Below are 25,818 nucleotides of genomic sequence, written 5' to 3' on the forward strand. Positions count from 1 at the left end.
CTTGTGATTTAAAAACTGTGTATAAACAATCTATTAGTCTATTAGTTGACTTTATCAAACAAATTACCAACCCTGGGAGGCTGGGACCAAAAGAGTTCCAATAATTTGGTTCCTGAATGATTTTTCCCGAGTTGCTATTTGCTAATGAACAATACATATTCCTGGAGCTTCTGGTGATTAAGAGAAAAAAATATATACATACACCGCAGCAAGAGAAGCATCTTACATCCAAACTTACTAAGATCAGGAAGGAAAATGAGAATGAATTACAAACAAACATAATCATACTATTGAAACTTGGACTTAAAGTACTGAAAGAGCAACAAAAATGTCAAAATTGAGCCATTTTATCTAAAACATGTCAAAATGCCTCTCTGATTTTGAGAAATGTTACATTTGGACCCATGGAAAACACTAAATGTATCTTTTGACTTTTTCGTATATGGATAAATTTCACGTTGAATCGAGCCATTTTTCACGAAGTGATGATTAGTAACATTGAATGGAGGGAAACAAAAAATGTTACAGGCAAAATTGGATTACATTAAGAAATCATCCTTAAAAGTTACAATCTTCAAAACAAAGCATGGCCATGTCCTTCCTCTAATTTCTTCTGCTTCTTCTTTCTCTTCTTCTCCATCTTTGTGTCAGCACGTGATTCCATGCGTTTCGCTTGCTGTGACCTTATCTCCATTAGCTTGGCCTTTGCATCTTTGAAGGGAGCATCAGATCTTGATGCCATCATTTGCTGCAAAAACATTAAAACTCCACTTCATACCCACAAAGATGAGAGAAAATGCTTATTAGAACATAACACATAGTCCAAAGTTATATATACCTTGACATGATCCATGGCAGCCAAGTTGAAACCGATTGTATCTTTGCATGCCTGATATATTACAGATCCATATCAACACTGATTCACAAATAAAAACATATAGAGCTCAACACTTTTCATTGGTTGCTAACCTTGATTTTCGAGTACAGAATATCCCTGAGAATGCTCAAGACTGGTCTGGCAGACGGCGTTGTTACCAACTGGTTGTGGTGTGTTTGTAATAGAATGGTTGCGAGCCTGCATACTAACTCAACCTGAAAGGATTTGGTAAAAAACATTAGAGAAATTCTATAACAACAACTCGGATCCGTTCATTTACTCTTCATTCTAAAAATATACCAGGTTAATGACCGAAATTGAGCACATTCGACTTTAAGACACTGTCTACATCTATAGGCCCTTCAGAGCTTAATCTAGAATGTAGAATACAAAAGGAGAATATAATTTACTTTCTCTGGAATTAAACTCCAGTCTTTCATGTAGCAAAGAAGCTTCAAAGCATCTGAGAATGGTAGAGCCTACCCAAAATATGAAAGAAAAAAAAGACATTGATTAACATAAACCTTAGATCATTCACTAATAATTAGGTACAACCAAGTAATTAGTAAAAGCGATAGTTTGTTAAATAAAGAAACCTACCAGCAAAGTCTGCTCAAGATCATTTGTTCTCACATTTGAGATGGCCCTGAGAACAAAATCGGACGGAGAAAGTCCAAGCATCACAGCGTTGGGTAAGTATGCAGGAACTTTTCCCTTTGTTTTCTCCTCCTGAAAAAAGGAAGAAATAAAGATTAAGATGCAAAGAACAACTAGGAAACAATATAGCAACAGTAGATATTGGCACAACCGTAACATGTTAATTTCAACTCCAAAACAGCAAGAGAGCATCAACTAGGGTGATGTCATGTCCACACGTATAGATAAACAAACAAAGTCATAATTCCCACCTCATAAGCAGCATAACGATTCTTTTCATCTTCTGCTACATCCAGGGCTTCTATAATTGAATCAGTAGCCGATAGGGTGTCTATCGTCTTCTTGCCAGCTAATGCTGCAACGCCTTCCTCTGGAATTTCCTCCATGGGTCCATGTCTGTCATCTGCTGCATTATCAATCTCAGACTCAAAAAGCTCTTCTAACCTCTTTTCCTTCTCTTCCTGCATTATTTCCGCAAATTTGAATTAATTGGCCCAAAGTGACATAAAGTAACTCATCAACATATACTTTAAGATTTATGAAGACATGCCACCAAATCTACATTCTCAACCAGAGTTTATTATATTTGAATGCTTGAACTTTCATGAGTTCCACATCTGATTTTATCATGCAAAGTTGAATCGTAACTCCCAACAGTGGGGAATTACCTCGAGGAAGAAAGGTTCTTCAGAGCGATCCCAGCGACGCATAGAGCGGTCATGAGATCCTGTTACGAGAAAATCACCACGATTACTGACAGCAAGGCACCAAATCTCAGAATGATGTCCTTCAAGCGTTAGCAATAGCTCGAATTTGTCAGCATCCCAATACTTGACGAGGCGGTCTTTCCCAATGCTGAATAGATAATGGGTATTCCGGACAAATTTTACACCCATGACACTGTAAAACATAGACACAGTGTCACTAAAGCACCACAAATCTTTTAAAGGAGTCTTAAAATACAAAGTATAATCTTTCCGGTAAGAATCAACAGTGTACTAGCAAGTAAATCTGTAGGGTAGATACTGAAAGAAAGAAAAAGGAAAAAAAAAAACAAAATTTAAGAGTTTTCTGCTAATATCATGTGATGCAATTGTCATAATGTCTTTTATTGTTTTTTCAGCATTTTTCCATTCTAAGTCATTTCCTGGTTCAATGGCTCTCTATTAGAGATAAGAAAAACAAATAAGAAAACAAATTCTTTGCTGATAAAACTAGATACAAGATCCTAACATTCAAGGAATAACTGATCCACATCATTGAGTATGTTATGCCATGTTCAGAAATATGGTATGAATTATGGAGGTACCTGTCACCATGAGCAAAGATAGACTTATGACAATCACCAAAATCCAAACCCCAAATTTTCAAATTTTTGTCCTGAGAACCAGTTACGATCAACTCTCCATCTGATGAGATGTCAAGACACATCACAGGCAACTTGTGGCCATATAAGGAGAGGTAGAATTTTAGGGAATCCATGTAGAAAACCTGAAACCAATATAAGGTAAGTACATTGGTGTTACAAAATTCACGGGAAATAATACAAAGATATGAATGTGGTTAACTATCATTTATATGATGTCATTTAAGTTATTGTTTTCTCGCCTAAACATGCATAAACAGAATACAACAAAATAAACATACCTTCACTGTGGAATCAAGCAGTGCAACTGCTATATGTTTAGCATCAGGGCTGATAGCAACAGCAAGTACATCGTCATTCATCTTCATGGATTTAACATTTGAAACCGTGAGTTGCTTGCTCGCCTGCAGGTCATCAAACACAATATGTTGTAAATGAATCATATTAGCACACTGTAATTTACTACCCAAACTACACTAATAAACAATGTATCAGCTCATCAATAACTTAACTAAGAGTAAAACAATTCTAGAAAACAAAGGCACGAAAACACAAGAGATGCAAAAAAAAAGGAGAGTAGAGAATCAACTTATAAAACAGAAATAAAAAATGCATCGTGTACTTATTCTAATAGAGAAAATAAAAGACTCACCTTGCCAGATTTCTGCTTGACTTGGTATTCCCAGAATTTGACTTCATGATCTGCACTGACTGTGACAAATCCATTCTCGTTTGGAATAGATGTAATTGACCAAATAGTGCCACCATGAGCCTCTACTTCTTCCACTTTGGTAGCACTCCCTATATCAATGATTTCAAGTACCCCACTCTTGGTTCCAACAATTCCATACTTATTCTGCGGAACGATCAAACTGCATAATCCATATCCTGAATCAATAGTCCGGAGACAGGAACCTGTACTGGGATTCCAAATTTTCACTTCACTGTGACTAGTTGACATCAAAAGGGTGTTGTCTTCACTGAGGGTAACACTCCTCACGTCAGAGCGATGTCCTTGGTGTTCAATGGTAACAATTTTCTCGTTTTCGCTACTCTTAAGGGAATAGAACTCCAGTGAGTTATTGTTCAAAGAGAGAGCTAATGTTCCTAAGGTTTCTTTTGGAGCCACAGGACAAAAAGAGAAAGAGCTGATTTTTCTGCCAGCTCTAATGACTTGTAAAAGCTTATAAACATCAAGGACAGTAGGACTAGAAACAGAATCAGCTTGTTCAACTTTAGCACTTGCTTCACCATTAGCGGTTGCATTTTCATCTCCCGCTTTGGATGTCTTCTTCTCTTTCCTGCGAAGCCTACGCTTTGCTTTCTGCTTTGCCTCAGCTTCATCCAAAACCCGGAATATCTCAATTGTTTTACCTGCCATTTGACAAGCCAGAAGATTTCCCGAAACATTGTACCTAACTCTTGCAACTCTATCCTTAGTTTGTCTCTGAATTTCCCCAAACGGCTTTAAAATTTCCCACTTGTTCTCTGTCGATTGATCTTCATTGGTCTTGATTTCATTTGCATTTAAATCAGATACCACTGATCCATGAGATGAGTATTGCTTAACAGCATAAAATCTAAGTTCTAGATCACCCGACCCAGTAACAACATATTTCTCCTCTGGATCAGCATCAACGGACCAGACTTCACTATGATGGCCGCTGACAATTTGCATACAGTGTTGGGTCTCGAGATCCCAGACTCTCAAGAACTTGTCCTTAGATGAACTGACAAGTTTCTTACCAGAATCCAAGAAAACAAGATCTGTGACCTGCATTAGACATATGTATATTGCTTTGTCAGAAAAAAACAACAATGAAAGCCTATTGGAAAAACATTACAACGAGAAAATCAATATGAATCATCAAACAAAACATGATACAACTTTAAAGCTAGATAGTAAAGAACCTGATCACGGTGCCCACGGAGACGGAAAAGGCCTGTTTGGCCAACAACATCCCACAAGATAACATCATTATCTTTACTTCCAGATGCGAGCATTGATCCAACCTTGTTAAACCGTAAAGCAGTCACCGCCCCCTTGTGGCTGTTCAAAGCTACCTCACAGATTCCTTTCTCGGAGTCCCATAGTCTTATACTCCCATCTGCATACCCAACTGCCACCTGGTTGATCACACGGGATCAAAACACAGAAAACTCCTAATGAAACTCAATCGTACAAAACACCAGGAATATTATAAACTCTCTTCACTTCTTCTTTTTCCTAAACTATTGTTCTCTTGGCTAAGCAATTAAACTAGCAATTTGAGCTTAAAACTTCAAAAGTACGGCATTTTTAGCTCTGTTCATCTATCAAATAGACCATAACGTGAGCTAATTTCAGGAAATTAAACAAAAGAAAAGAAAAAAAGAAACAAAAGTAAGTACCAAACTAGAATCAGAGGAGGCAATGGAGGTAACGGCGAGAGAAGGTCCGCCGCGGGAGGAGGAAGGAGATAGGGTTTTGGTGCAGACACCTTGCCGGACGTGCCATACTCCGATATTCTCCAACGCCGGAGCAAGTACATGCTTCCCCGTAAAGTCGTAAGCTATATTCGAATCCAAAGATGAAATCACGCCGAAAGAGGACGCCGCCTCATACCTTAGGTAAGCCTTCACCATTCTCAAAACGTAAAAGCCTGGATTGCACTTGTTTCTTCTTCTTCTTCGTCTCCTTCTACTTCATTTAGCTTTTGATGGCGGGTTCTAGGGTTTTGGAGAGGTTGAAGGCAGGGCTTCTAACATCTAACTGTTACTTTTAATAAATTGTGATAAAACCTTAAACTTTTGTCTATTCAATATTTGACCCCTCATTTTATTTTTAATAGCTTCGAAGCCCTTTATCTCATCGTACCCTAATTTTATTTTAATAGCTTCAATATTTGTTTTCAATAATGTTGGTTCACTAAATATATGTTTTATTACCTTCATTTTATCAACAAACAAATGTGTAAAAAAAAAACAAAAAAAAAATGAAATAAAACACACACGCACACATTACACAACACATATGATCAGAAGAACTCACCAACATAATAAATCATTAAAAAAACAATTTAAAGATTTAGAACAATTATTATTTATACATTTTTAGTATTTGCCAGTCCATGAAACGACGACACATGCATGTATATCACTTCATCTCGGAAGCAATATCATCATCATTGTGGTCCGAAGGGTTCCCAATTCCATGACGTCTACTAGGGAACACAGTGAAAACAGCGCCGGAGATAACTCCAATGACCGGAGGCAAAACCATGAGAAAGATCTTTCCAGTGGAACCAAAGCCAGGGTAGAAACAGTTAACAGTGTTTGCATCCAACAAGGAAATAACACTGAACACGATAAGAGAGAAGAAAGCGTGAACGAAATCTCCAACTCTAAGACGTTTCGAAGACAAATCCACTGAAGACGAATCTGGCCAGAGACCTTTCACGGTAGCTACACCATAGTGAACGTAACCATCTCTTGTTCGGTAACTATCGGTGAAGCAAGTGAAGCAACAAGAGAAGGCACAGACAACGATGAGAGCTCCGGTGAAGTACTTGTTGATGAGGAGGCAATGTCCGTTGTTGGTTAGCACAGGGTTTAAGAACTGAAACAAGAAGACGGTTCCTGTCGGGAGGAGCTTGATGAGGTCTCCTACACCTGAATATGTCCGGTCTCTTATGGCTTTGAACGTTTTCGACATTTTGGTATCAATCTTCTTCTTGTAAATTAGCTAAAATGTGATTTTTTTTAGTTGTCGTTTGTAGTGTTCTTGAATGTGTGTCTTCATGAAAGTATTGTTTGTCGAGTGTTTATAGGATGAGAGAAATAGATTGCTTCTACGTAAAAACGGGTTTGGTGTTGCTTATACTCTTTCAAAAAAGTTGGGGGGAGAATTTAATTATAATTAGGTCTTTTTGCTTTTGGGGTTTGTTTTTGTTACCCTTTTTAGTATTTTTCGGCTTGTACTAGGAAACGTGGCTTGAAGGATTAGATTCGTTATGTTTATATTTGTATTAGAGTGTCGCATTTATACAAAAAGTGTGAAATCATTTTAATGATCCATTCCATTTGATGTCACGCATATCGTCATATATAGGTCGATGAAGGATCTGGTAGTCCAAAATGTAACGAGTGTAGAACAAATCACAAATGTTTGGTTATTATTTATTACCCACAAAGAAAAAGTTTGGTTTTTGACCGGAATATATGTAATTATGTTTATCAATTTATTCTTATTTACCTTTTTTGATACATTTCTAACTATCGGATTAAACTAAAAAAATTTGACTATAAAATTCCATATATATCTATTGGAATAATAAAATTTTAGTTTAATTCTACTTTTACAAAATTGACTACATATGAACTAAATTGATCTCATTACTTTAGTGTTTAAACTAAGAAAAATCAGAGAATATAAACTCGCAATGTCATATAGGGGAGACTCAGTTTGTACTCCCGAAGTTTCAATGGATGTCATAGATGCTGGCTCACCAAATTCATATCATTAGGCATTAGCCCATCTTTATACATGTTGGTGTTCATACATATTTTATAATATTTGGTGTTAAATTTGCTATTTCTTCTTTGATTTGGAATCCCAATTTTCAGCCATTCTTTAATTTGGTTTTAAAAAATTTAACATTATGTTTTCCACCAAAATCTTGAGATTTTTCACTAAAACTGCATAATAATGTTTTTTCCATCAAAATCGTAAAAACAAAATTTGTGATTAAAAATATTGAATTCTTGTATTTCGTCACAAGTATTGTGAACACATTTTTGTTTTTTTTTTTATTAAAAACATTTCTGGCCAAGTCTATGGGTATGTACTTTTCCAATTCTGGCAAAAAAACAAAATTTCACGATTTTGTTTTCTTTTAAAAAACAATTTCTAAATTTGACTAGAAAATTAAACGATTATTATGCGGTCTTGATGCGAAACACGTAACTGGATCCAAACCAAATTTTTTAAAAGGAAAACCAAAAGAACCAACGGTCTCTGTCTATTACATGTGTGAAAATTTCTCGTACTTGCTCCGTGTGCCTCCTTTCGTCAAGTGCCCACTGGATTCAGTGGCCACCTCTTGGGATTCTATATCGAACGACAAGTTCTGGTACACTTATGATTCAGCTCAGGACTCGAACGCGAAAAACTGAAAGATAATAATGGGACGTACGTTAATTAATTCACAAATTACTCATACAGCATCTACCAAAAAGAAAAGTCCCAAACACTAAAGTCTTTTGTACATGCATGTGACTGATCAATATTGTTTCGCTTTTTGTCGGATTAATAATTTATCGTAATTCAATGTTTGATCACTACTGGCCATTTTTATACTTATCTTGTTTATGGAAGGCTAAACAAACAAAGTTATATATATTGATGAAAGAAACTTAATCTTTAATCTTTAAAGTGTTACAGTGTGGGAGATTCACATGTAGCAATTGTTCAAAAAGAGGTCTCTTGTTCAAAATTGTGCTACGCAAGATATTTTGGTGCCACCACGTACGTACGAAAGATCGAACACATCATGATACTAAACGATGTCGTTTGTGACACTCTCCATTGACCTTGGGTCATCACTCATCCGCAAAGTCTTAGAAATTAATAAAAAATGAAAATGTGTATATGCGAATCTACTTTGTACACATAGCAAAAACGAGTGATCCGCAAAGACAGATCGTATAGGTTAGTTCAATATCTATCCAACTTAAATGTGTACATGTGAGATATAAATACTAATATACTACTCCATTAAGATGGGATAAAACTAAAAACATTCAAGCTAAACTTATTAAACCTTCGAGTAGTTTCTTTTCGAAGATGCGAACGCAAATGTGGTTGTTCTTGGTAGAACAACTCAAATAACATAAACACATTATAGTAATTTTCAACTACCATCCGGAACCATATATATATTAACATATGACATTCTACCCAAAAAAAAAAGCATCATCAAAACTTGTAGAAGCGAAAACTATATGCATGGCTACATGTCACAGTAACAAAGCTGTCCTTATGAGCAAAACAAAAACCATTAATAGCTTTATGGTTTGTAGTAGTTAAAAAAGAGTTGGAAGTACTCGGAAATGGAAACTAGACCTCACATTAGCTTAACCAACGGAATGATAACACGTCACCCTTATACAATTTCGTGGAACAAATATATTTTGGTGGTAGGAGAAGACTAGTAGTTGTAGTCTCCGAACAACAAAAAATAGAAAAACAAGAGGTGTTCGATTTCGCCACGCCGTTTCTAAAGATTTTTAATCACTTTTAATCACTCTAGAGTCCAGAAAATATCTAACAATTTCACAACAAAAGTCAAGTATAGGATCGGTGTAATTTTCACCGGTTTAGGAGTAGAGATATTATAACTCAAATCTGAATACGGCCGGCACCATTTTTTTCCTCGAAATTGAAATCATATAACTTCCGTAGATAATGAAGAAAAAAACTAGTGCCGTTATATGGTGCGCATTAAGTTTTAACAATGTATTTCACTTGGTGTGTAATGGAGCCTTTTATCATATTCAACAACACTTGTATAAAGTATCTCACATTTTGATATATATTCACACGAATCTTTCTCCGTTTAGCAGTGTATCATATTCCTCCCATAATCAAATCATTTGGCTTTTACAAGTCGGAGCTACATGCATTCAACCTCACGTTGAATATTGCAAACTTTTAATACCTAGTATTTTTTTTTTTGTCTACTTGCTAAGATGAACCTTTAAACCTTTTGGACCAAAATGGCGTTAGATATAAAAAGGACCAATCATCGAATATTCCTTAAAACCACACATTGAATATAGAGGTAACGTATAATAACATATTTTCGAATGTGTTCTCTATTGTTTATACGGTATCTCTTTGTTGGTATTGTGAAAGATTGAAATAACCACGGAAACAAACGAGTGAGACGTCTCTTTATATCCACGTCGTCACCCACTGACCAAGTCATTTATAAAACAGTTTCCGATTTACTGTGTAGCCTTTAATTAAATCAAGATATTAATCAATTTTCGTAAATATTTTTTTTGTCGGGAAAAAAGCAATAAAATATACATCACTAAAAATGGCCAATAAGCAACTATTCACCTTCATTGTCTCCTATTTATAGCGGTAATCCTCTTCCAACATGCACACACTTCAAACACAAACACACAAGAACAAAGCAAAAGAAAGAGAAACCGAGATTTTTTTTGTTCTCTAAAAGATGGAACTAGAATCTTCTCCTCCACTACCTCCTCATGTGATGCTCGTATCATTCCCAGGACAAGGCCACGTGAATCCACTTCTTCGTCTAGGAAAGCTCTTAGCTTCAAAGGGTTTACTCGTAACCTTTGTCACCACAGAACCATGGGGCAAAATGATGCGACTCTCCAATAAAATCGAGGACCGCGTCCTCAAACCCGTCGGTAAAGGCTATCTCCGGTTCGAATTCTTCGACGACGGGCTTCCCGAAGACGACGATGTGAGCAGAAATGACTTCGCCTTCTTCCGACCACACCTCGAGCTTGTCGGCAAGAGAGAGATAAAAAACCTCGTGAAACGATACAAGGAAGTGACAAAACAGCCCGTGACGTGTCTCATCAACAACCCCTTCGTCTCTTGGGTTTGTGACGTGGCTGAAGATCTTCAAATCCCGTGTGCACTTCTCTGGGTTCAGTCTTGCGCCTGCTTAGCTGCTTATTACTATTACCACCACAAACTAGTTGATTTCCCGACCGAAACAGATCCCGAGATCGATGTCCAAATCCCTGGCATGCCTCTCTTGAAGCACGACGAGATCCCTTCTTTCATTCACCCTTCAAGTCCTTACTCCGCTTTGGGAGAAGTGATCTTAGACCAGATCAAAAGACTTCACAAGACTTTCTCTGTTTTCATCGACACTTTCGACTCCTTGGAGCAAGACATCATCGACCACATGTCAAGTCTCTATCACCCCGGCGTTATTAGACCTCTCGGACCGCTTTACAAAATGGCTAAGGCTTTAAATTACGATGAGACCAAAGGGAACATCTCTGAGCCAACGGATGAATGCATGGAGTGGTTAGACTCGCAGCCTATTTCCTCTGTTGTATACATCTCGTTCGGGACCGTTGCCTACGTGAAACAAGAACAGATAGACGAGATCGCTTACGGTGTATTGAACGCGGACGTTACGTTCTTGTGGGTTATTAGGCAACAAGCGTTAGGTTACAACAAAAAGAGACATGTTTTGCCCGAAGAAGTCAAAGGGAGAGGGAAGATCGTTGAATGGTGCTCACAAGAAAAAGTTCTGGCTCATCCTTCGGTGGCTTGTTTCGTGACTCACTGTGGATGGAACTCGACAATGGAAGCTGTGTCAGCCGGAGTCCCGACGGTTTGTTTTCCTCAGTGGGGAGATCAAGTCACTGACGCCGTTTACATGATCGACGTTTTCAAGACGGGAGTGAGGCTCGGCCGTGGAGAGGCGGAGGATAGAGTGGTGCCGAGGGAGGAAGTGGCGGAGAGGCTGAGGGAGGTCACGAAAGGAGAGAAAGCAACGGAGCTGAAAAAGAATGCTTTGAAATGGAAGGAAGAGGCGGAGGCGGCGGTTGCTCGCGGTGGCTCATCTGATCGGAATCTTGAGGTGTTTGTGGAAAAGTTGGGTGCCAAACCTGTGGCGAAAATACAAAACGGAAGTCATAATCATGTTTTGGCTGGATCGATCAAAATCTTTTAAAAAGTCATTAAAGTCTTTTGTTTCTTTTTTTGTTTAATTCTGCAGAATCTTTTTAATTTGTGTGTCGTATGCATTCTCTCTACTTCAATTTATTTTTTTCTTTTTTACTTTCTAGGTATGTATGGGTCTATGGATAAAAAAAGTCAACTAATCCTTTTTGAAAAAGAAATCTCAAATCACGCTTTAAATTAGATTATGAATACTTAATATATGTTTTTATGTTGTTGCCATATTGGGAAAGAATATTTTTTATGTACGAACTTTTAGGGTAGATATGATGAAGATGTGTTCTAAACTGTACCATGCAAATCAAATATAATACTAAAACGATTAGTATTGAATAATAATTTTAGTATTGAATAAACCAATTAGACGACAACAGAAACTATCTAGTCAAAGTACGAAAACTGCCATGAAACTAATCTTACAAACAAAAATTGGATTTTACAACTTTGAACCTCAGAATCTCACATAGCCTTCTAGAGAATTGATTACTATCTAGCGTCTCGTCCTTATCGTCTCGGCTCTTTCGACATGTAACACTTAAAGGTACTGATAGAAATGACACGTGATGCACATAAATGTCTCTATGGTCTCCAAGTGACGCCATTTCCACTTAGTCGTATAAGCCAGTCATTAGTCACTACTCATATGAACTTTTTATATGGGAAAATATGATATACAAATACAAGCTTTTATCGGATAAGAAAATGATAAGCGATACTAAAATAATCAAAAACAGTGTTTCTTATAACAATTCAAAAGAATTATAATATAGATTTTAAGAACGCTTTAGTAGTAATTATTATAAAAGAATGGTATGCCTACCAAGGATTTACCTATTAAAGCAAAAAAAAAAAAGAGTATATGTGTAATTCGAATTATACTTTCTAAACAGTATTTAGATTGTTAAGTTTGACTTGCCAAATATACATTTTTAATGAAGACTAATAGAAGTTTCAAACATGCAAAAAAGTTGGTTGTTTAGGAGTAAAATAAAAAAAACGTTGGGTGCCTAATTGCATATCCTAACCGTGATTGGTAGCTCCGTAGCTGCTTGACTGGTGAGAATCTCACCGTGAGATACTCCAACCAACATAGAGAGCCTTTCAATTCAATTGTATTATTCTAAATAATGAAAACGAAAAATTAACCCACCAATAGATTTGCCATTTAAAGCTTTAATTGTAGAGAGAAAATAAATGATTGAGCTTATAAATATAATAATAATGTTTTACTTTCTTTTTACTAAAACATTACAGTATTTTTAAATTTTTAAACACATTTCAACTAATAATAAAATAAACTACATAATACAAATTAAAAAAATTCGACGTCGAAAAGTAAAAACGTCACTTAATTTAAAACATTTATTTTTAATCTAAAACATCAAATATTTTTCACCAGCAAAAAAATATAAAGTAGATAAATCCTTACTGTTTTAGCCAACACCGCTAGACTGGTAAGTCAGAGGCAGCCATTATCATAGCGACGTGTGATGGTGCCTAAACATTTAATGCTGTAAGAGTGAGTGAGTCAATTGAGTATTCATTGCTCGTTCGTTGGTTACAACTTACATGTATGTACACAAACAAATTAAAACAAATGTGTCCCCGTTACAGCTAACTAGATGATTCTAGCTACCAGCTGCGCCGTGGTGCAACTGTACCATTTGTGTTATTATTGCCTCAGAAAGATTGATTGCACTATATATGGGTAGTAGATACCAAACACGATCCAAGTCGAAGTCATCATCATGTGAGTTGATCGATAGGTACCCAAAGAGGAGGTTGGTTGTGGTAGGTGGTAAGTGAAATGCGTGGCTCAGATCATTGTGCTATCTATATCTCACGCTATTTTCTTATCTTTTTTTTTTTGTTTTTATTGATGGAACTCACGTGAATCTTTACATAGATGTTTAAAGATGTGAAAATAGTGTTAAACTATACCACAAAATTAACTTAAAAAAATATTGGTGTTATATTCTTGTCTTGAATCTTCAAAATTTTGAGTATAGTGTCACAAAATATTTAATAAAATGTCGTAATGCTGAATAGTTTTGAGTAAAATATACAAGTTCAAGAATGCTTTAAATTTCATAAAATTTGTGTTGAAATCTAGTTGAAGGTATTTGGCCAAAAATGCTTTTAACATCAAGTCATCAACCATGCATGCAGCACATGAGATATATAAACCATAACAAACAGAATATTTTCTTTTGCATCCCATATTGTCATAACTCATCACTAGAAGGGACTACATACCGTTTTGATTCATGATGCATGAGTACATAGCTACATATCATATTTGATTGTTGGCTCCACTATGTAGTAATGGGCAAAGAGTAAACATTTAAGTTCTTTGACATGCACCTTCTATATCTTTAAGTTCGACAAATCTGGAATGATCAAGACATTTTTTTTTTCTTTTTAAAATCAACGACACATATTTGTGACAATTTTTATTTGATGGATTTAAGCAAAATTATAGATGAAGATGACATCAAACCACCACCAAATTTATTTTTCTCACAACAAAAACTGAATGAAGACTATTTTTTGTGGGGAAAAATAAATTTGATGGTGATTTGATGCCATTTTTATTTATCAATTTTTTTTTTTGGTGAATATCATTTTCTTGAAATTCATTAAATAAAAATTGTCACAAACTTGTGTCGTTGATACAAAAAAAAGAGAGTAAATGTCTTGCAAAGGAACATGTTAGATAAGACTATGGATAATCATGTAAAGGAACTTAAATGTTTACTCTTTGCCATAAATGAAGTCTTGCACATATATAAGACTATAGCACTATGTGATGTGTAGTTTTTGGGTGTTTATCTTTGTAACTAATAAAATTGTGCTTTAATCAAACACTATTTCAAACGGTATAACTACCCATGACCATATATATAAAAGTTCTATGTGAAGAATTTTGATTCTAGCGTAACAGAGTTAAAAAAAAAATATTTAAGATATTTAGTCTTGGATATGTTCCAAGTTAGTGAAATATGTGTTTTTTTTTAATCTGTTGGTGTCATTATTCTTGGCGAGTTTTTACAAATATTATTTTATCTTATGTAGCTCGTTTAAATTAAAGATTAAAAGACATGATAAAAGAGGAAATTAATGTCTCCTTTGTCATTGAATACATGTGAGTTAATTCTTTTTTACTTTGATATCATTTCTAATCGGTGAGTCTTATAAACAGTTTCGTCATATATTGCCAAATACTCCACTCTTGCAATGTTAAATATGTGCATTGCACAACATGTTAGATAAGCTGGTTTTTTTCTTTGTCAAACCAAATTAGTTAAATCTTTAATTAATTTAATATATATATATATTGTTTAAAATTTGGTTTAAAAATTATTCTAACTAAAATCAAATTTATAATAAAATAATAATCAGACACTGATATATTTAACAAGCATTTTAAGAGTTAACAATTTATAATAATGTATATTTCAGTGGCTATAAATTTAAATTATTATTTAAAACTTCAGATTTGATAATATTGTAGAAATTCTTCAAAATTTCAATTTTTGTTTGCAATTCCTAATAGAAGATTGATTCTCCGAATCTTTCAATTATCAAGGTGCCCAACGCTTACACATACGACATAACTAACGAATTAACCAAACGAGCCAGTTGTTGGCCCACCTTAAACTTAAAAATATATCTATTGGGCCTGAAACGAATACTTATTTTAGCCCATATCCTTTTAAATTAATTAACACTTGGACCCCAAAGATTTTCATATTTTAATTAAACCTCCACATTATACAAAAACTGAAATAATCAGCTAAAAGTATTTAACATTTTTGCTTCTAAATCTGACCCCGTACTTTTAAAACCATCTTTTTCATACCCGCCCCTTTCTTAAACAACAATATTATTTCAAAAGGAAAGGATAAGATTCATAAAACAGTAACGGAGAGACGATTCCGATAACTTATAAATGAACCGGTTAAATAGCTGACGATCCCGGTTTATTCGATATCCTCAAAACTCCAGCCGGAGAAGTCGCCGGAGATCTTGAGACGCCGAATCATCCACGGAAACAACAAGAACTTGGTTTTTATCATCCCTCCTAGAGAACGACGGCAAAGGTAACGAGCTCGGCGCCGGAGAAACAACAAACATCGATGATCCGGCGTAAATATTGTCGGCGGAGACGACCTCCGGCGAACTCTTACGTACCTTGATGTTTGAAAACGAATCAAAAGACTCTCCTCTTCTCCGGACAAAGTTCTTCGTCGTCATCGTCGTTCTGAACTCATCGGATCCGAATCTTCTCCTTTGGTCAGGTCGTGGAGGTGGTTTCCGGTGAACATGATTCCTCCGGGGGTTATAAATTATAGCCGGAGACTCTCTCATCCGGTCAACCAAAACATTTTGTGGCCTTATAACTTCAGTTCCCATCCTCAAATAAAAATATCAAAAAAAAACCCTAAAAAGAAAGAAGAAAAATTTGGCGCCGAAGGTGTGTTCCTTGGGTGCCAAGAAAGGGTTATGATAGGAAGGAGAAGGAAGAAGAAAAGGGTTATAAAAAATGGTCCTTTTCTTCGGTTCCTTGCTCAGGTTTTTTTGATTTTGGTAATGAAGTTTAAAAAGCTACGGATCTCTCTAATTTTGTAAATTATTGCATCTCTCTAATGGAATAAATAGAAGAAGGAAGAGATTGACAAAGATTTGGCTTCTCTGTCTTAACCTTGGTTTCCTCGTAACGACGCATCTGTAACCTAGACGTATTCTTCTATTTTCATATTGTTGTTTAATTTAGTTTGTTTTGTCTCTCCGTTTTTTGGTTTTTTTCAAGTTGACCTAAATTTAGAATTCTGCTGGACTATGAAGTAGAACTATTATGGTTTTTAACTACTAATGTTTTATTGAGTAAGTGGCCAGTCCCTTCCTTAAGTAGTTTTTTTTAGTTGTTAAATGTGTAAAAGAAGGATTAGATTGAAACAATCAATGACAATATTAGACAAGAAAGTATTCGGACAGGAGCGCGGTTGAGATTACACCGATTAAACACAAGACTGATGCAAAATCTGCAAATTTATTTGATGATCCCGAGAAGAAGTAGATCTTGTGGCTACTGCTCTCTCCTCTGAAGCCTCTAACGATCATGGCCTGCACATAAAATAGAGAATACATGGTTCCTCAACAGAGAGTTTGTATCTGATGTTCAAATAATGGAAGAGCTTCTCTCGGATCTTCTCTACACCACACAAAAACAGAGCTTGAAGATAGATAAATGATGAGAAATGGGTAACAGAAATCTATTTGACCTGTGATATTTGCTCGGCATGGCGAAATATATTCTTGAAGATGCGGCGTATGAACGATGCGAAAACTACACAAGCGATCACATGTTAGAAGAGTTTTGGAAAGACTGAGACAAGTGGTAGATGTATATAGAAAGAGAGAAGAAACTTAGATTCTTACTATCAAGTGTCTCCAGAACAGTAAGCTGCTGCCAGTTTACTCTTCGAGATACAATTCCCAACGAAACACTTCGGACCTACAATGTAACATGTGCAGAACATACCATTATGTGGGTGTTAGAACTTGCAATAACTAGGTGTGAAGCCAGGAGATCTTGTATATAGAAGAAAAAAAAGGAGAAAAATCTTTACCTCATCGAAAACCAAATTGATGAATCTCAGTGAAAGCAGGAGTGTGAGGATGATTTCACCTACTGGAACACCAATATATGTCAATGGGAACAAGAACCAACGTAGAGCTAGCGCAAGTTGCTCAGGTGTTGTGGTTGCAAGGCAAATACTAGCACTTTGAAAGATCTGTGACAAAAACACCAAATGTTCCATTAGGTGATCTAAATGAATGAAAATTGTGGAAGTAGCAAACAGACTTACTATAAAGGTTAAGCATGCGGCTGTGCTTCCAACAGATAAACCTTTCCTTGTGAATTGCAAAGGTCCAAGCTTCAGTAACATGTACGAATAACCGCTTAAAGACATGGGAAGATTAGGCAAGCCTGTGACTGAAGATGGTGGGGTTCTTGACTGAAGCATTGGGGGTGCACCATCTGAACCTAGCCCCAAGGTTATGAATAGGATTCCCGAAAGAAGTGAAACTCTCGCCAATTGATCCTTAGATATAAAAAAGTTAGGAACCTCAGCAGAGAAGATAGATCACAAGACAGAAACAAGACCAAGCAGAGCGAAGTTGGAAACGCATTGATCAATTTAAGTCAAAAACTGTATGCACATGCCATTTTATCATGTTTACATCTACCGCATCTATGCATTGCAACATTCCAATCATCAAAAGACAAAACCGAAATTGTGAATCATAAGAAATCTAAGTTACTCTTGAGCTATGAAATGTTCTTATTAACAATATCATAAAGAAAGAGACTTGTAACGGAGGAAAAAAACTCACCATCCATACTTGTCTTGGGAGAACAAGGATTGACAAAAGAGCTGTACATACAACAAGTCCCAAACGCACAACTATATTTGCTCTTGCTGGTAGAACTACTAGAGTTAATAACCACACCTACACATATGCAAATACCAAAACTAAGCATCGCAAAATAAAAAACAACAAGCTTTATACACATCACAAAACCTGTCTTTCTAAGAAGTTTGCAGAGTCCTCGACTCAAACACCGACCCGATAATAACAACTCTAATCAAAATCGCAATCTAACTAGAATAACTCTAACGATAAAAAGATTAAAACTTTTTTTTTCAACAAAACTCGAAATTTTGACAAGAATCAAAGAATTCAATATACCAATTTGATCCTAGGATCCACCGAATGGAGAAATGTAACAGGGGACGATATGAACTGGCCAATGGGGCTACCCGTCGCGCTCGAAATCAATCTGAAGACATTTTCAGCTCCGAGTCCTGGAATCGGTAACCTGTTGACCCAGTTACCGGTTTTACCATCTCCGTCGGCTTTGGCTCTAACAACGAAGACCCTTTTCGCGGCGTGACAGGAAGGAGTCTCATTAAGCCTGAGCGGGAAGAGAAGCCTAGGGTTTGTGAAGTTCCGGTTAGGAATTGGGGCAGAGAGTTGACGAATTGGGTGTTTGGGGATTAGGGTTACGGTGAGCGATAGCGTTGGAGTTACGAGATTGGAGTGACTCATGAGTTTCAATTTCAGATTGAATCAGACATATGCCCTAGAGCGGGAAACTCTATCTGGTAGAGAGAGAGAGATACTGTAAACTCAGGTTCTGTCTCGCGTTGACTTTGGTTCCCAAAAGTCAAAATAAACCAAAATTGGATTCCGGTTCTTGTTCCAATTTGATGTAAATTTCAAATAGTGCTAAAGCTCTTTTTTTTTTAAATCTAAAGACTCGTTTTGTATATTCGTACACACATATTGTATAAATCTTTCCCATAGACAGACCAAAGCCAAAACCAAAACCATGACATGTAATATGATGGACATATGAAAGTGTATAACTCAGTTTTAAAGATATAATAATTAAGATACATATTATTGTCTCGGAGCATTTTTGACATTTTCTGAGGTGATTGAAATAGTTGGCTCGACGGTTGTTTTTTTTTTTTTTTTTTTTAAATTTATTTATTGTAAAATTCCCCTATTGTAGAAATGGTAAAGAAAGAGGACCTCTTGTTGGGTTTCACCTTTTGTTTCTACAAAAGTACGGTGGGCTTTAAGGCCTTGTAAACAACTTTTGTTTATATAATATTATAGTAAAAAAAAAACAAAAAAAACCTAGACTTTACAGAGGGACTTTACAGCAGCTGAGAGTGAGATCAATGGCGATACCAGATCTTCATAACGATTTAGTAGAGGAGATACTGTGTCGCGTTCCGGCGAGAAATCTGAAACGGTTACGAGGAACTAGCAAACGATGGAACCGTTTATTGAAAGACGATGGGAGACTCGCAAGAGAGCACTGCGATAAAGCCACAAAGGAGTTTGTGTTTCTCATGTTGAAAAGGATTAGTCCGATGAGCGTCTGTCTTCCCCATGGGGATGCTCTAGAGGTAAAAACAGTGCTTGTCCTTCCAGATCCGCGTTTTAACAACTCACAGCGATTCGATGGATTTGAAGTGGTTCACTGCGATGGCTTATTGTTATGCTACCACCATGGCACCATCCTACGACAGGGTTCTCAATTCGTGGTTTGGAACCCGCTCACTGGCCAAGCCAGGTGGATCGAATCCAAAGGCGGTGCCTTTGGATTCGGATACAAGAAATCGTCGTGCCGCCGTAAGAGCTACAAAGTATTGAGCTTTTCTGCTGGTACTAATAATTCGGAAATCTACGATTTTGACTCTGATTCATGGAGGCTTGTTGATCATGATATAGCTCCAGGCTTCACCCTTCCATACTCTCGTTCTCCCAGCGTCTCTTTCAAAGGAAACATTTACTGGATTGCTAAACAAGTTGAGGACGAAAGCATTCACTTGCTCAGATTCGATTTTTCAACAGAGAAATCCCAACGTCTGCCTCTTCCCTGTCAGTCTCTTACTAGTTACTTAATCGCCTTTCTATCTTGTGTTAGAGAAGATAAGCTTTCGACGATATTACAGCTCGATAGAAATTCCAAGACTGAGATATGGGTGACAGATAAGATTGATGATGAGACCACCAAAGCAATTTCTTGGACCAAGCTCTTTGCATTAGATTTCGACTGTGGGCGGTGGTATATTCCGCATTATGGAAGGTTTTTGCTAGACGAGGATAAGAAAGTTGTCGTGTGGTTAGAGCAACGGACGGACTTGGTAGACTACAGCAAGACCATCATCAAGATATCCATTCTTGGGGAGGACAATAACCTCAAAGTGTTTGATTTTGGAGTAGATACATATGCACCGGTAATATTTAGTTATGCTCCAAGTTTTCTTCAAGTTGAGCGACCTCAAATCAAGCGACCTGGAGGCAAAAGGAAAAGAGGTGAATAAGCTCCAGGGGACTCTACTAGTACCACCTACCTAACTGTAATCTCCCTTTTCTTCAGTGTTTATTTATTTTAATTTATCTTGGAGCATCTCCACCTGCCTCATCTCCTAAGCTGTGTTGCGAATATACTCTTTATTTTTATTGGGTGTTTCTCAACAATACATTATTAGGATTGACCAACAAATTGCAAATATACTCTTGAAAAACTAAGCCAACGTTAAAACACATAACATGAAAACTCTTTTTGATTGTGGTTTAACACAAGTTATAGCTGATAAATCTGTTCAATGAGTTGTCTCCAGCCGAGATTTGCTTCGAAAAGCGGAAAGTGAATTTCGATACAAAAGCTTTGCTTACATCCAAGACACTTCTCTCTCAATGGCAACATCGATTGTCTTCATATCAAGAGTTTCTTTCTCAGTACCATCTCAAAAAATGAGAGATAACTCCACGGCTTCCTTTGTCACTCCAATGTTTCTCCAATCTCGTAACTCCAACGCTAACGCTCACCGTGACTCATGAGTTTCAATTTCAGATTGAATCAGACATAAGCCCTAGAGCGGGAAACTCTATCTGGTAGAGAGAGATACTGTAAGTATACTGTGCTTCTGGTTCTGTCATGCGTTGACTTTGTTTCTCACAAAAGTCAAAATTGATCAAAATTTGGATTCCGGCTCTTGTTCCAATTTGATGTATAAAATCTGTTTTTATCTAAAGACTCGTTTTGAATTTTTGTACGCACATATTGTATAACTTGATAATTTGATGGACATATGAAAGTGTATAACTCAGTTTCAAAGATATATAAGAAGATACATATATTATTGTCTCGGAGCATTTTTGACAATTTCTGAGGTGATTAAAAAAGTCGGCTCGAGGGATTTTTGAATATTCCAGGCGGTTCGGCCTAAGCTGCCCGTTGTTTCTAGTATTTTCCCGGTGGCTTTCCCGGCGTTCTCTCCGAAACTGTGGTGCAGTCATCATAACAATGTGAATGTATGTTACATTTAATTCGACTCAATAAATGGATTCACAAAACTAGCCAATGCAAAAGTCATCTTAAACTGTAAAAATAGAATTATTATGTAACGAATTCAGTATATAGGTTCGTATGCATGCAATACACATCTCATAAGTGAAGGTTTTTTACCTCTTACTCACAAGTCTCGTAGAAGCCATGGCTGTGGCAGAATGAGTTTGTATCTCTGCCGCTTCAGCAGCAACAAGTATTTTATCTATTGATCACATCAAACATTTTCTTTGTTTTAATTCTTTTAGTTTTTCTCCCAAAAAAAATCAAAATTAATAATGAAGATGAGTATATAATGGGGATTAATGAAGCTATTCTATGTAACTTACTAAAAGAATCAAGTGAGGCCAATATAACTTCTCCTGGAGCAGTGGATAACAATGCCTTTCCTAACTTCGACTTAACCACCGGAGCTATCATCGAACTGCTCACCATATCTCCTCCCTCTAAAACCATGATTCCTATCGCCTCGCTCGCTTTCCACACCTTCTCCACTCTATGTACATATGTTAATACGTATATCCAACAAAATAACCATTATTTGGATCGTAAAAACGAGACAAGATCCCAAGATATTTGATGCTAATATATACAATTTTGAAGGGTTTAAAGATTAAAAACAACAAATCGTGAATACCTTTGAAGATTTGTGTTGAGTCTATTCTGCTTCTTAGTTACATTGTTGTCGCCTCCATCAATTTGTGATATGTCACCACTTGTTTCTTCAACCTCTTTAGCAATCGTTGTTACGCCACTTCCCTTGTGAATCTTTTTTTTTTTATTAGAAAATAAAAAGCATATATTTAGATTTAAATCATAATCATCTAATATTAACACCCATAAGCATAATGAGAGGGGAATATATGTATGAGACCTTCTTAGAGTAAGAATTGCTACAAGTGAAGATCCCCTTGATGATATGCCCCGTTCCTTCGGCGATGGCCTTGGCTACAACACTTTTGTACTCTTCAGCCTGCGGTGCAAACTCCTCCCAATCAATTTCATTGTTTACTTTCTTACAAGAAGTACTCGAAGATTTCTCCCCCATGAAATCTTCTTGAAACTCATGATCAGTTTCTCCGTCTTCCCCTGAGAAACTCAAGGCTAGTTTCAACGGTTCGAATTTCACGTCTCGGGGAGTTTGGTCTTGTTGGGTTGATGAGGACATTTTGTCTTTGTACTTTAACTTTAAGTGTGGTTTATATGTTAAGCTCGTTTGAAATGTTGGAGGTAATGATCATATATATTTATAGCCAAGATAAAACGTAAGACCACAGCATATGATCTTGTAGTGTGATAATGAAGAATTAGTATCTAGTTGAAACTAGCATGTTATTTTAAAAAAAAATAAAGATAAGAGAACAGCTCAACTTGTTAATCTTTGATTTCATCAATAGACACCACTTGATCAATATTTCAAAGTGAAGAAAACTTATACGGAACCTTCTTTTAGTTGACCGTGTTATATTTTCCAAGACTTAATCCAATTACTGAGTCACGAAACTGGATCTTGTAATGTATGCGCATATATAATCCCAAGTGTATGTATTAATCATTTTCCAAAGGATATCGTCCACCATTACATTTTATATGTTTTTTTCCAAAATATTGACAAATAGAATTCGGAATCAAATAATTTACTAACAATACAACAACATTTATAAAGAGACCGGTATGCATATTAGGAAGAGGCCGTCAAATTAATAAAATTAATTGGTTTGACCAATCTTTCATGAAACATAAACAAAGTTAGGAAACATATAATCAATAAAACTATGATCAGTCATTGTAAATTGGTCTTGAGTTAAAAACATAAAACTTAACACACTTTGGAGAGCTTATTTAAATTTAGCTCCATTAATACATTACGTACAAACTATAGCTGATGAGTCCTCATTATGTAGAGAATCTAAATAGCATAGCTGATGAGTCCTCATCGATCATACGTCGATAGAAGTGGTCACTGAAAATATGACTCACTATATACATATCACTTTCTTGGAGCATTTTTGACGATCCCGGACGTGAGAGAAGATGAAGGATAGAAAGTCTTGCGGATCTTGAGAACATTCCATGCAGTTCCAGCCGCGTGACCGGCTGTTGCTAGAACATCTCCGGTCGCCTCCCCTGCGTTATCTCCAAACCTGCTTTGCCAAACATGTCATTGTTAAGTTATTTATCACCTTTAAAACTCTTGTAATATGTGTATGATCATCACTAGTGAAATGTCATGAACACATGTTACATTTAAGGATTACAATAAGGTGGAATTGTTACCTCTCACTGACCATTCTGGTAGCAGCTCTGGATGTAGCAGATAGAGTTTGTCTCTCTGCGGCTTCAGTTGCATCTAGTATTTTATCTATTGGAGCAAACCAAACGTTACATAACTTTTACTTGTTACACTTTTTTTTTACCCCCGAAAGAAAAAAAGAACATTTCATTTGATTATATGCAACTTACTAAGGGCATCAAGTGAAGCTAAGAGGACCTCCCCTGGAACCATGGAGAAGAAAGCCATCCCTGGTTTTGACTTCATCACAGGGACCATCACAGAACCGCTCACAACTCCCGCACCATTCAACATCGTCTTGCTCAAATTTTCAGTTGCCTTTGACATCTTCCTCACTCTATATACATGTTGCATCCATCCAACAAAGCAGCCAACGATATCATTCTTTGTTTGACACATTTATGTAAACGTTAAATACAAACAATCTTATAAAACTAAGGAGTGAGTATACCGTTGAAGGTTTGTGTTGATTCCATTTTTCCTCTCAGCACCACTAGAGTTTCCATTGTTGTAACCTCCATTCCTCTGGCTTTCCTCAGCCTTTGTAATCATTATGTCACCTCCCTTGTGAACCTGTTCTCATAATCATATTATGTGTGTATATATTATCATCTATCATTATATATACCAAGAGAGCTTCTAGTGTGATTTCAAAACCTGGTTAGAGTAAGCATTACTGAGACTGAATATTCCTCTAATGATATGTCCTGTTCCTCCAGCAATAGCCTTAGCTAATACGTTGTTGTAATCCTCAATCCTCGGCGCAAACTCTTCCCAGTCGATTCCTTTATTAACCTTACTCGACGCCGAATGCGAAAAACATGAATTCTCACTCAAGAATTGGTCCAATAACTTTAGGCTGTTCACAAGGGCTACGTCCCTGTCGTCTCCTGAGAAAGTGACACCGTAGCTAAGTGGATCGCCGTCTTTAACCGGAAGCGTGAAGAGGTAGTCACGTGCGTCGAGTTTCACCACTGGCTCGTCTCTAATCACCGGCCACTGAAGGTCATGTCCGATTCTCACGATCATAGCTAGAGTCACGCCGTTGTCTAGGACCTTAACGAGCTTGAAATCGCCTGAGGCGAGCTCCACGGCTTCGGATTCGTTAATGAGATGGACTCTACATCTAGGAATCTGCAACAGAACTTCTTCGGTTCTCAAGCTTTGAGGTTGTTGAGGTTGAGGAGATGTGTTTTGTCGTGTCATAGAATCTTGTTTGTGGTTTCTTGTTCTTGAACTCTTAGATGGTCCGAAACAACCCATTTTCTTTGTCTGCTTGTTATCTTCCTTGACAGTGATGCTCTCTCAAATAGGTTTTGTAATCTTGAAACAGAGGATGAGATTATTTTTAAAATACTTTGTTGGAATATTTTCAACTTTAACTCGTCTCTTCTTCTTTCAAGTGAATAAATTCTTAGCTTCCACAGTTTTTAATCACTTTCGGTGGAAATGGGAACAATACTTTACGCCGTTACACGCGTACACGCATACACGTGTATTTCTATGCAAGTTCTGTTGGACTTGCTTGCGTATGTTTTGTTTCTAAGGTGTACTATATTGTATGAGCAATGAGGTCTATGATTTATCTCTCTATGTAATGCAAGTTTCAAGATAGGTCGAATCTATTAGTCTATAAGCTAGACAATGACCAGAACAAGACAATGACCAGTGTGAACCTCAGCAACGTGGTCCTGAAGATAGAAGCCGACTCTACTAAATTGACAACTTTGTTCTTTTTCTAAATGTTATCCAAAATGTGACATCATGTCACCTTTTTAACGACCAGAGAGATGCCTCCTTTCCTTGTAGGCTTTATATTAATTTGACACTTTAAAAGAGAGTTTAAACCAATAGAGAGATTAAAGGCAAAAGCCGAACGTGAAGCACCGTAATATTGGAATCTGATTCTAACATAGCCATGCCATTCACTAAAGAACAATATCCAAAACAGATCTTCAAATTA

At 36.6% G+C, this 25,818-nt stretch overlaps 8 protein-coding genes across 8 annotated transcripts; 2 read left to right on the forward strand and 6 right to left on the reverse strand.

The window, feature by feature from the left end:
• Positions 1–419: 419 nt before the first annotated feature.
• Positions 420–5,610, reverse strand: LOC17891671 (WD repeat-containing protein 3). The gene is made up of 12 exons (XM_006296853.2): positions 5,292–5,610; positions 4,812–5,027; positions 3,553–4,674; positions 3,182–3,304; positions 2,844–3,025; positions 2,203–2,434; positions 1,786–1,995; positions 1,478–1,606; positions 1,288–1,356; positions 970–1,092; positions 839–889; positions 420–748 (listed from the first exon to the last, which is right to left on the reverse strand). The coding sequence occupies exons 1-12, from the start codon at positions 5,523–5,525 to the stop codon at positions 575–577; spliced, it is 2,865 nt and encodes a 954-aa protein (XP_006296915.1). The 5' UTR covers positions 5,526–5,610; the 3' UTR covers positions 420–574.
• Positions 5,611–5,800: 190 nt separating this feature from the next.
• LOC17890838 (protein DMP2) lies at positions 5,801–6,666 on the reverse strand. The gene has a single exon (XM_006300129.2). The coding sequence runs from the start codon at positions 6,592–6,594 to the stop codon at positions 6,037–6,039; it is 558 nt and encodes a 185-aa protein (XP_006300191.1). The 5' UTR covers positions 6,595–6,666; the 3' UTR covers positions 5,801–6,036.
• Positions 6,667–9,948: 3,282 nt separating this feature from the next.
• On the forward strand, positions 9,949–11,805 carry LOC17893931 (UDP-glycosyltransferase 84A2). Its single transcript, XM_006297447.2, has one exon. The coding sequence runs from the start codon at positions 10,124–10,126 to the stop codon at positions 11,612–11,614; it is 1,491 nt and encodes a 496-aa protein (XP_006297509.1). The 5' UTR covers positions 9,949–10,123; the 3' UTR covers positions 11,615–11,805.
• A 3,560-nt stretch (positions 11,806–15,365) lies between these two features.
• Positions 15,366–16,232, reverse strand: LOC17890684. The gene has a single exon (XM_006298717.2). It carries the CDS (start codon positions 16,036–16,038, stop codon positions 15,619–15,621), a length of 420 nt encoding a protein of 139 aa, XP_006298779.1. The 5' UTR covers positions 16,039–16,232; the 3' UTR covers positions 15,366–15,618.
• A 323-nt stretch (positions 16,233–16,555) lies between these two features.
• Positions 16,556–18,809, reverse strand: LOC17891390 (protein ABCI12, chloroplastic). The gene is made up of 7 exons (XM_006297803.2): positions 18,382–18,809; positions 18,025–18,141; positions 17,496–17,732; positions 17,256–17,420; positions 17,065–17,140; positions 16,908–16,972; positions 16,556–16,749 (listed from the first exon to the last, which is right to left on the reverse strand). Exons 1-7 carry the CDS (start codon positions 18,739–18,741, stop codon positions 16,597–16,599), a joined length of 1,173 nt encoding a protein of 390 aa, XP_006297865.1. The 5' UTR covers positions 18,742–18,809; the 3' UTR covers positions 16,556–16,596.
• Positions 18,810–19,361: 552 nt separating this feature from the next.
• Positions 19,362–20,673, forward strand: LOC17892159 (F-box protein ETP2). Its single transcript, XM_006297831.2, has one exon. The coding sequence runs from the start codon at positions 19,383–19,385 to the stop codon at positions 20,532–20,534; it is 1,152 nt and encodes a 383-aa protein (XP_006297893.1). The 5' UTR covers positions 19,362–19,382; the 3' UTR covers positions 20,535–20,673.
• A 680-nt stretch (positions 20,674–21,353) lies between these two features.
• Positions 21,354–22,730, reverse strand: LOC17891036 (protein EARLY-RESPONSIVE TO DEHYDRATION 7, chloroplastic). Its single transcript, XM_023785578.1, has 6 exons — positions 22,583–22,730; positions 22,437–22,510; positions 22,200–22,330; positions 21,892–22,058; positions 21,683–21,767; positions 21,354–21,498 (listed from the first exon to the last, which is right to left on the reverse strand). The coding sequence occupies exons 1-6, from the start codon at positions 22,728–22,730 to the stop codon at positions 21,354–21,356; spliced, it is 750 nt and encodes a 249-aa protein (XP_023641346.1).
• Positions 22,731–23,348: 618 nt separating this feature from the next.
• Positions 23,349–25,181, reverse strand: LOC17892014 (senescence/dehydration-associated protein At4g35985, chloroplastic). Its single transcript, XM_006297853.2, has 5 exons — positions 24,513–25,181; positions 24,307–24,428; positions 24,026–24,192; positions 23,840–23,924; positions 23,349–23,706 (listed from the first exon to the last, which is right to left on the reverse strand). Exons 1-5 carry the CDS (start codon positions 25,116–25,118, stop codon positions 23,553–23,555), a joined length of 1,134 nt encoding a protein of 377 aa, XP_006297915.1. The 5' UTR covers positions 25,119–25,181; the 3' UTR covers positions 23,349–23,552.
• Between the last annotated feature and the right edge of the window lie 637 nt (positions 25,182–25,818).

This window comes from Capsella rubella, unplaced genomic scaffold, assembly GCF_000375325.1.
Source record: "Capsella rubella cultivar Monte Gargano unplaced genomic scaffold, Caprub1_0 scaffold_3, whole genome shotgun sequence".
NCBI classification, from domain to species: Eukaryota; Viridiplantae; Streptophyta; class Magnoliopsida; order Brassicales; family Brassicaceae; genus Capsella; species Capsella rubella.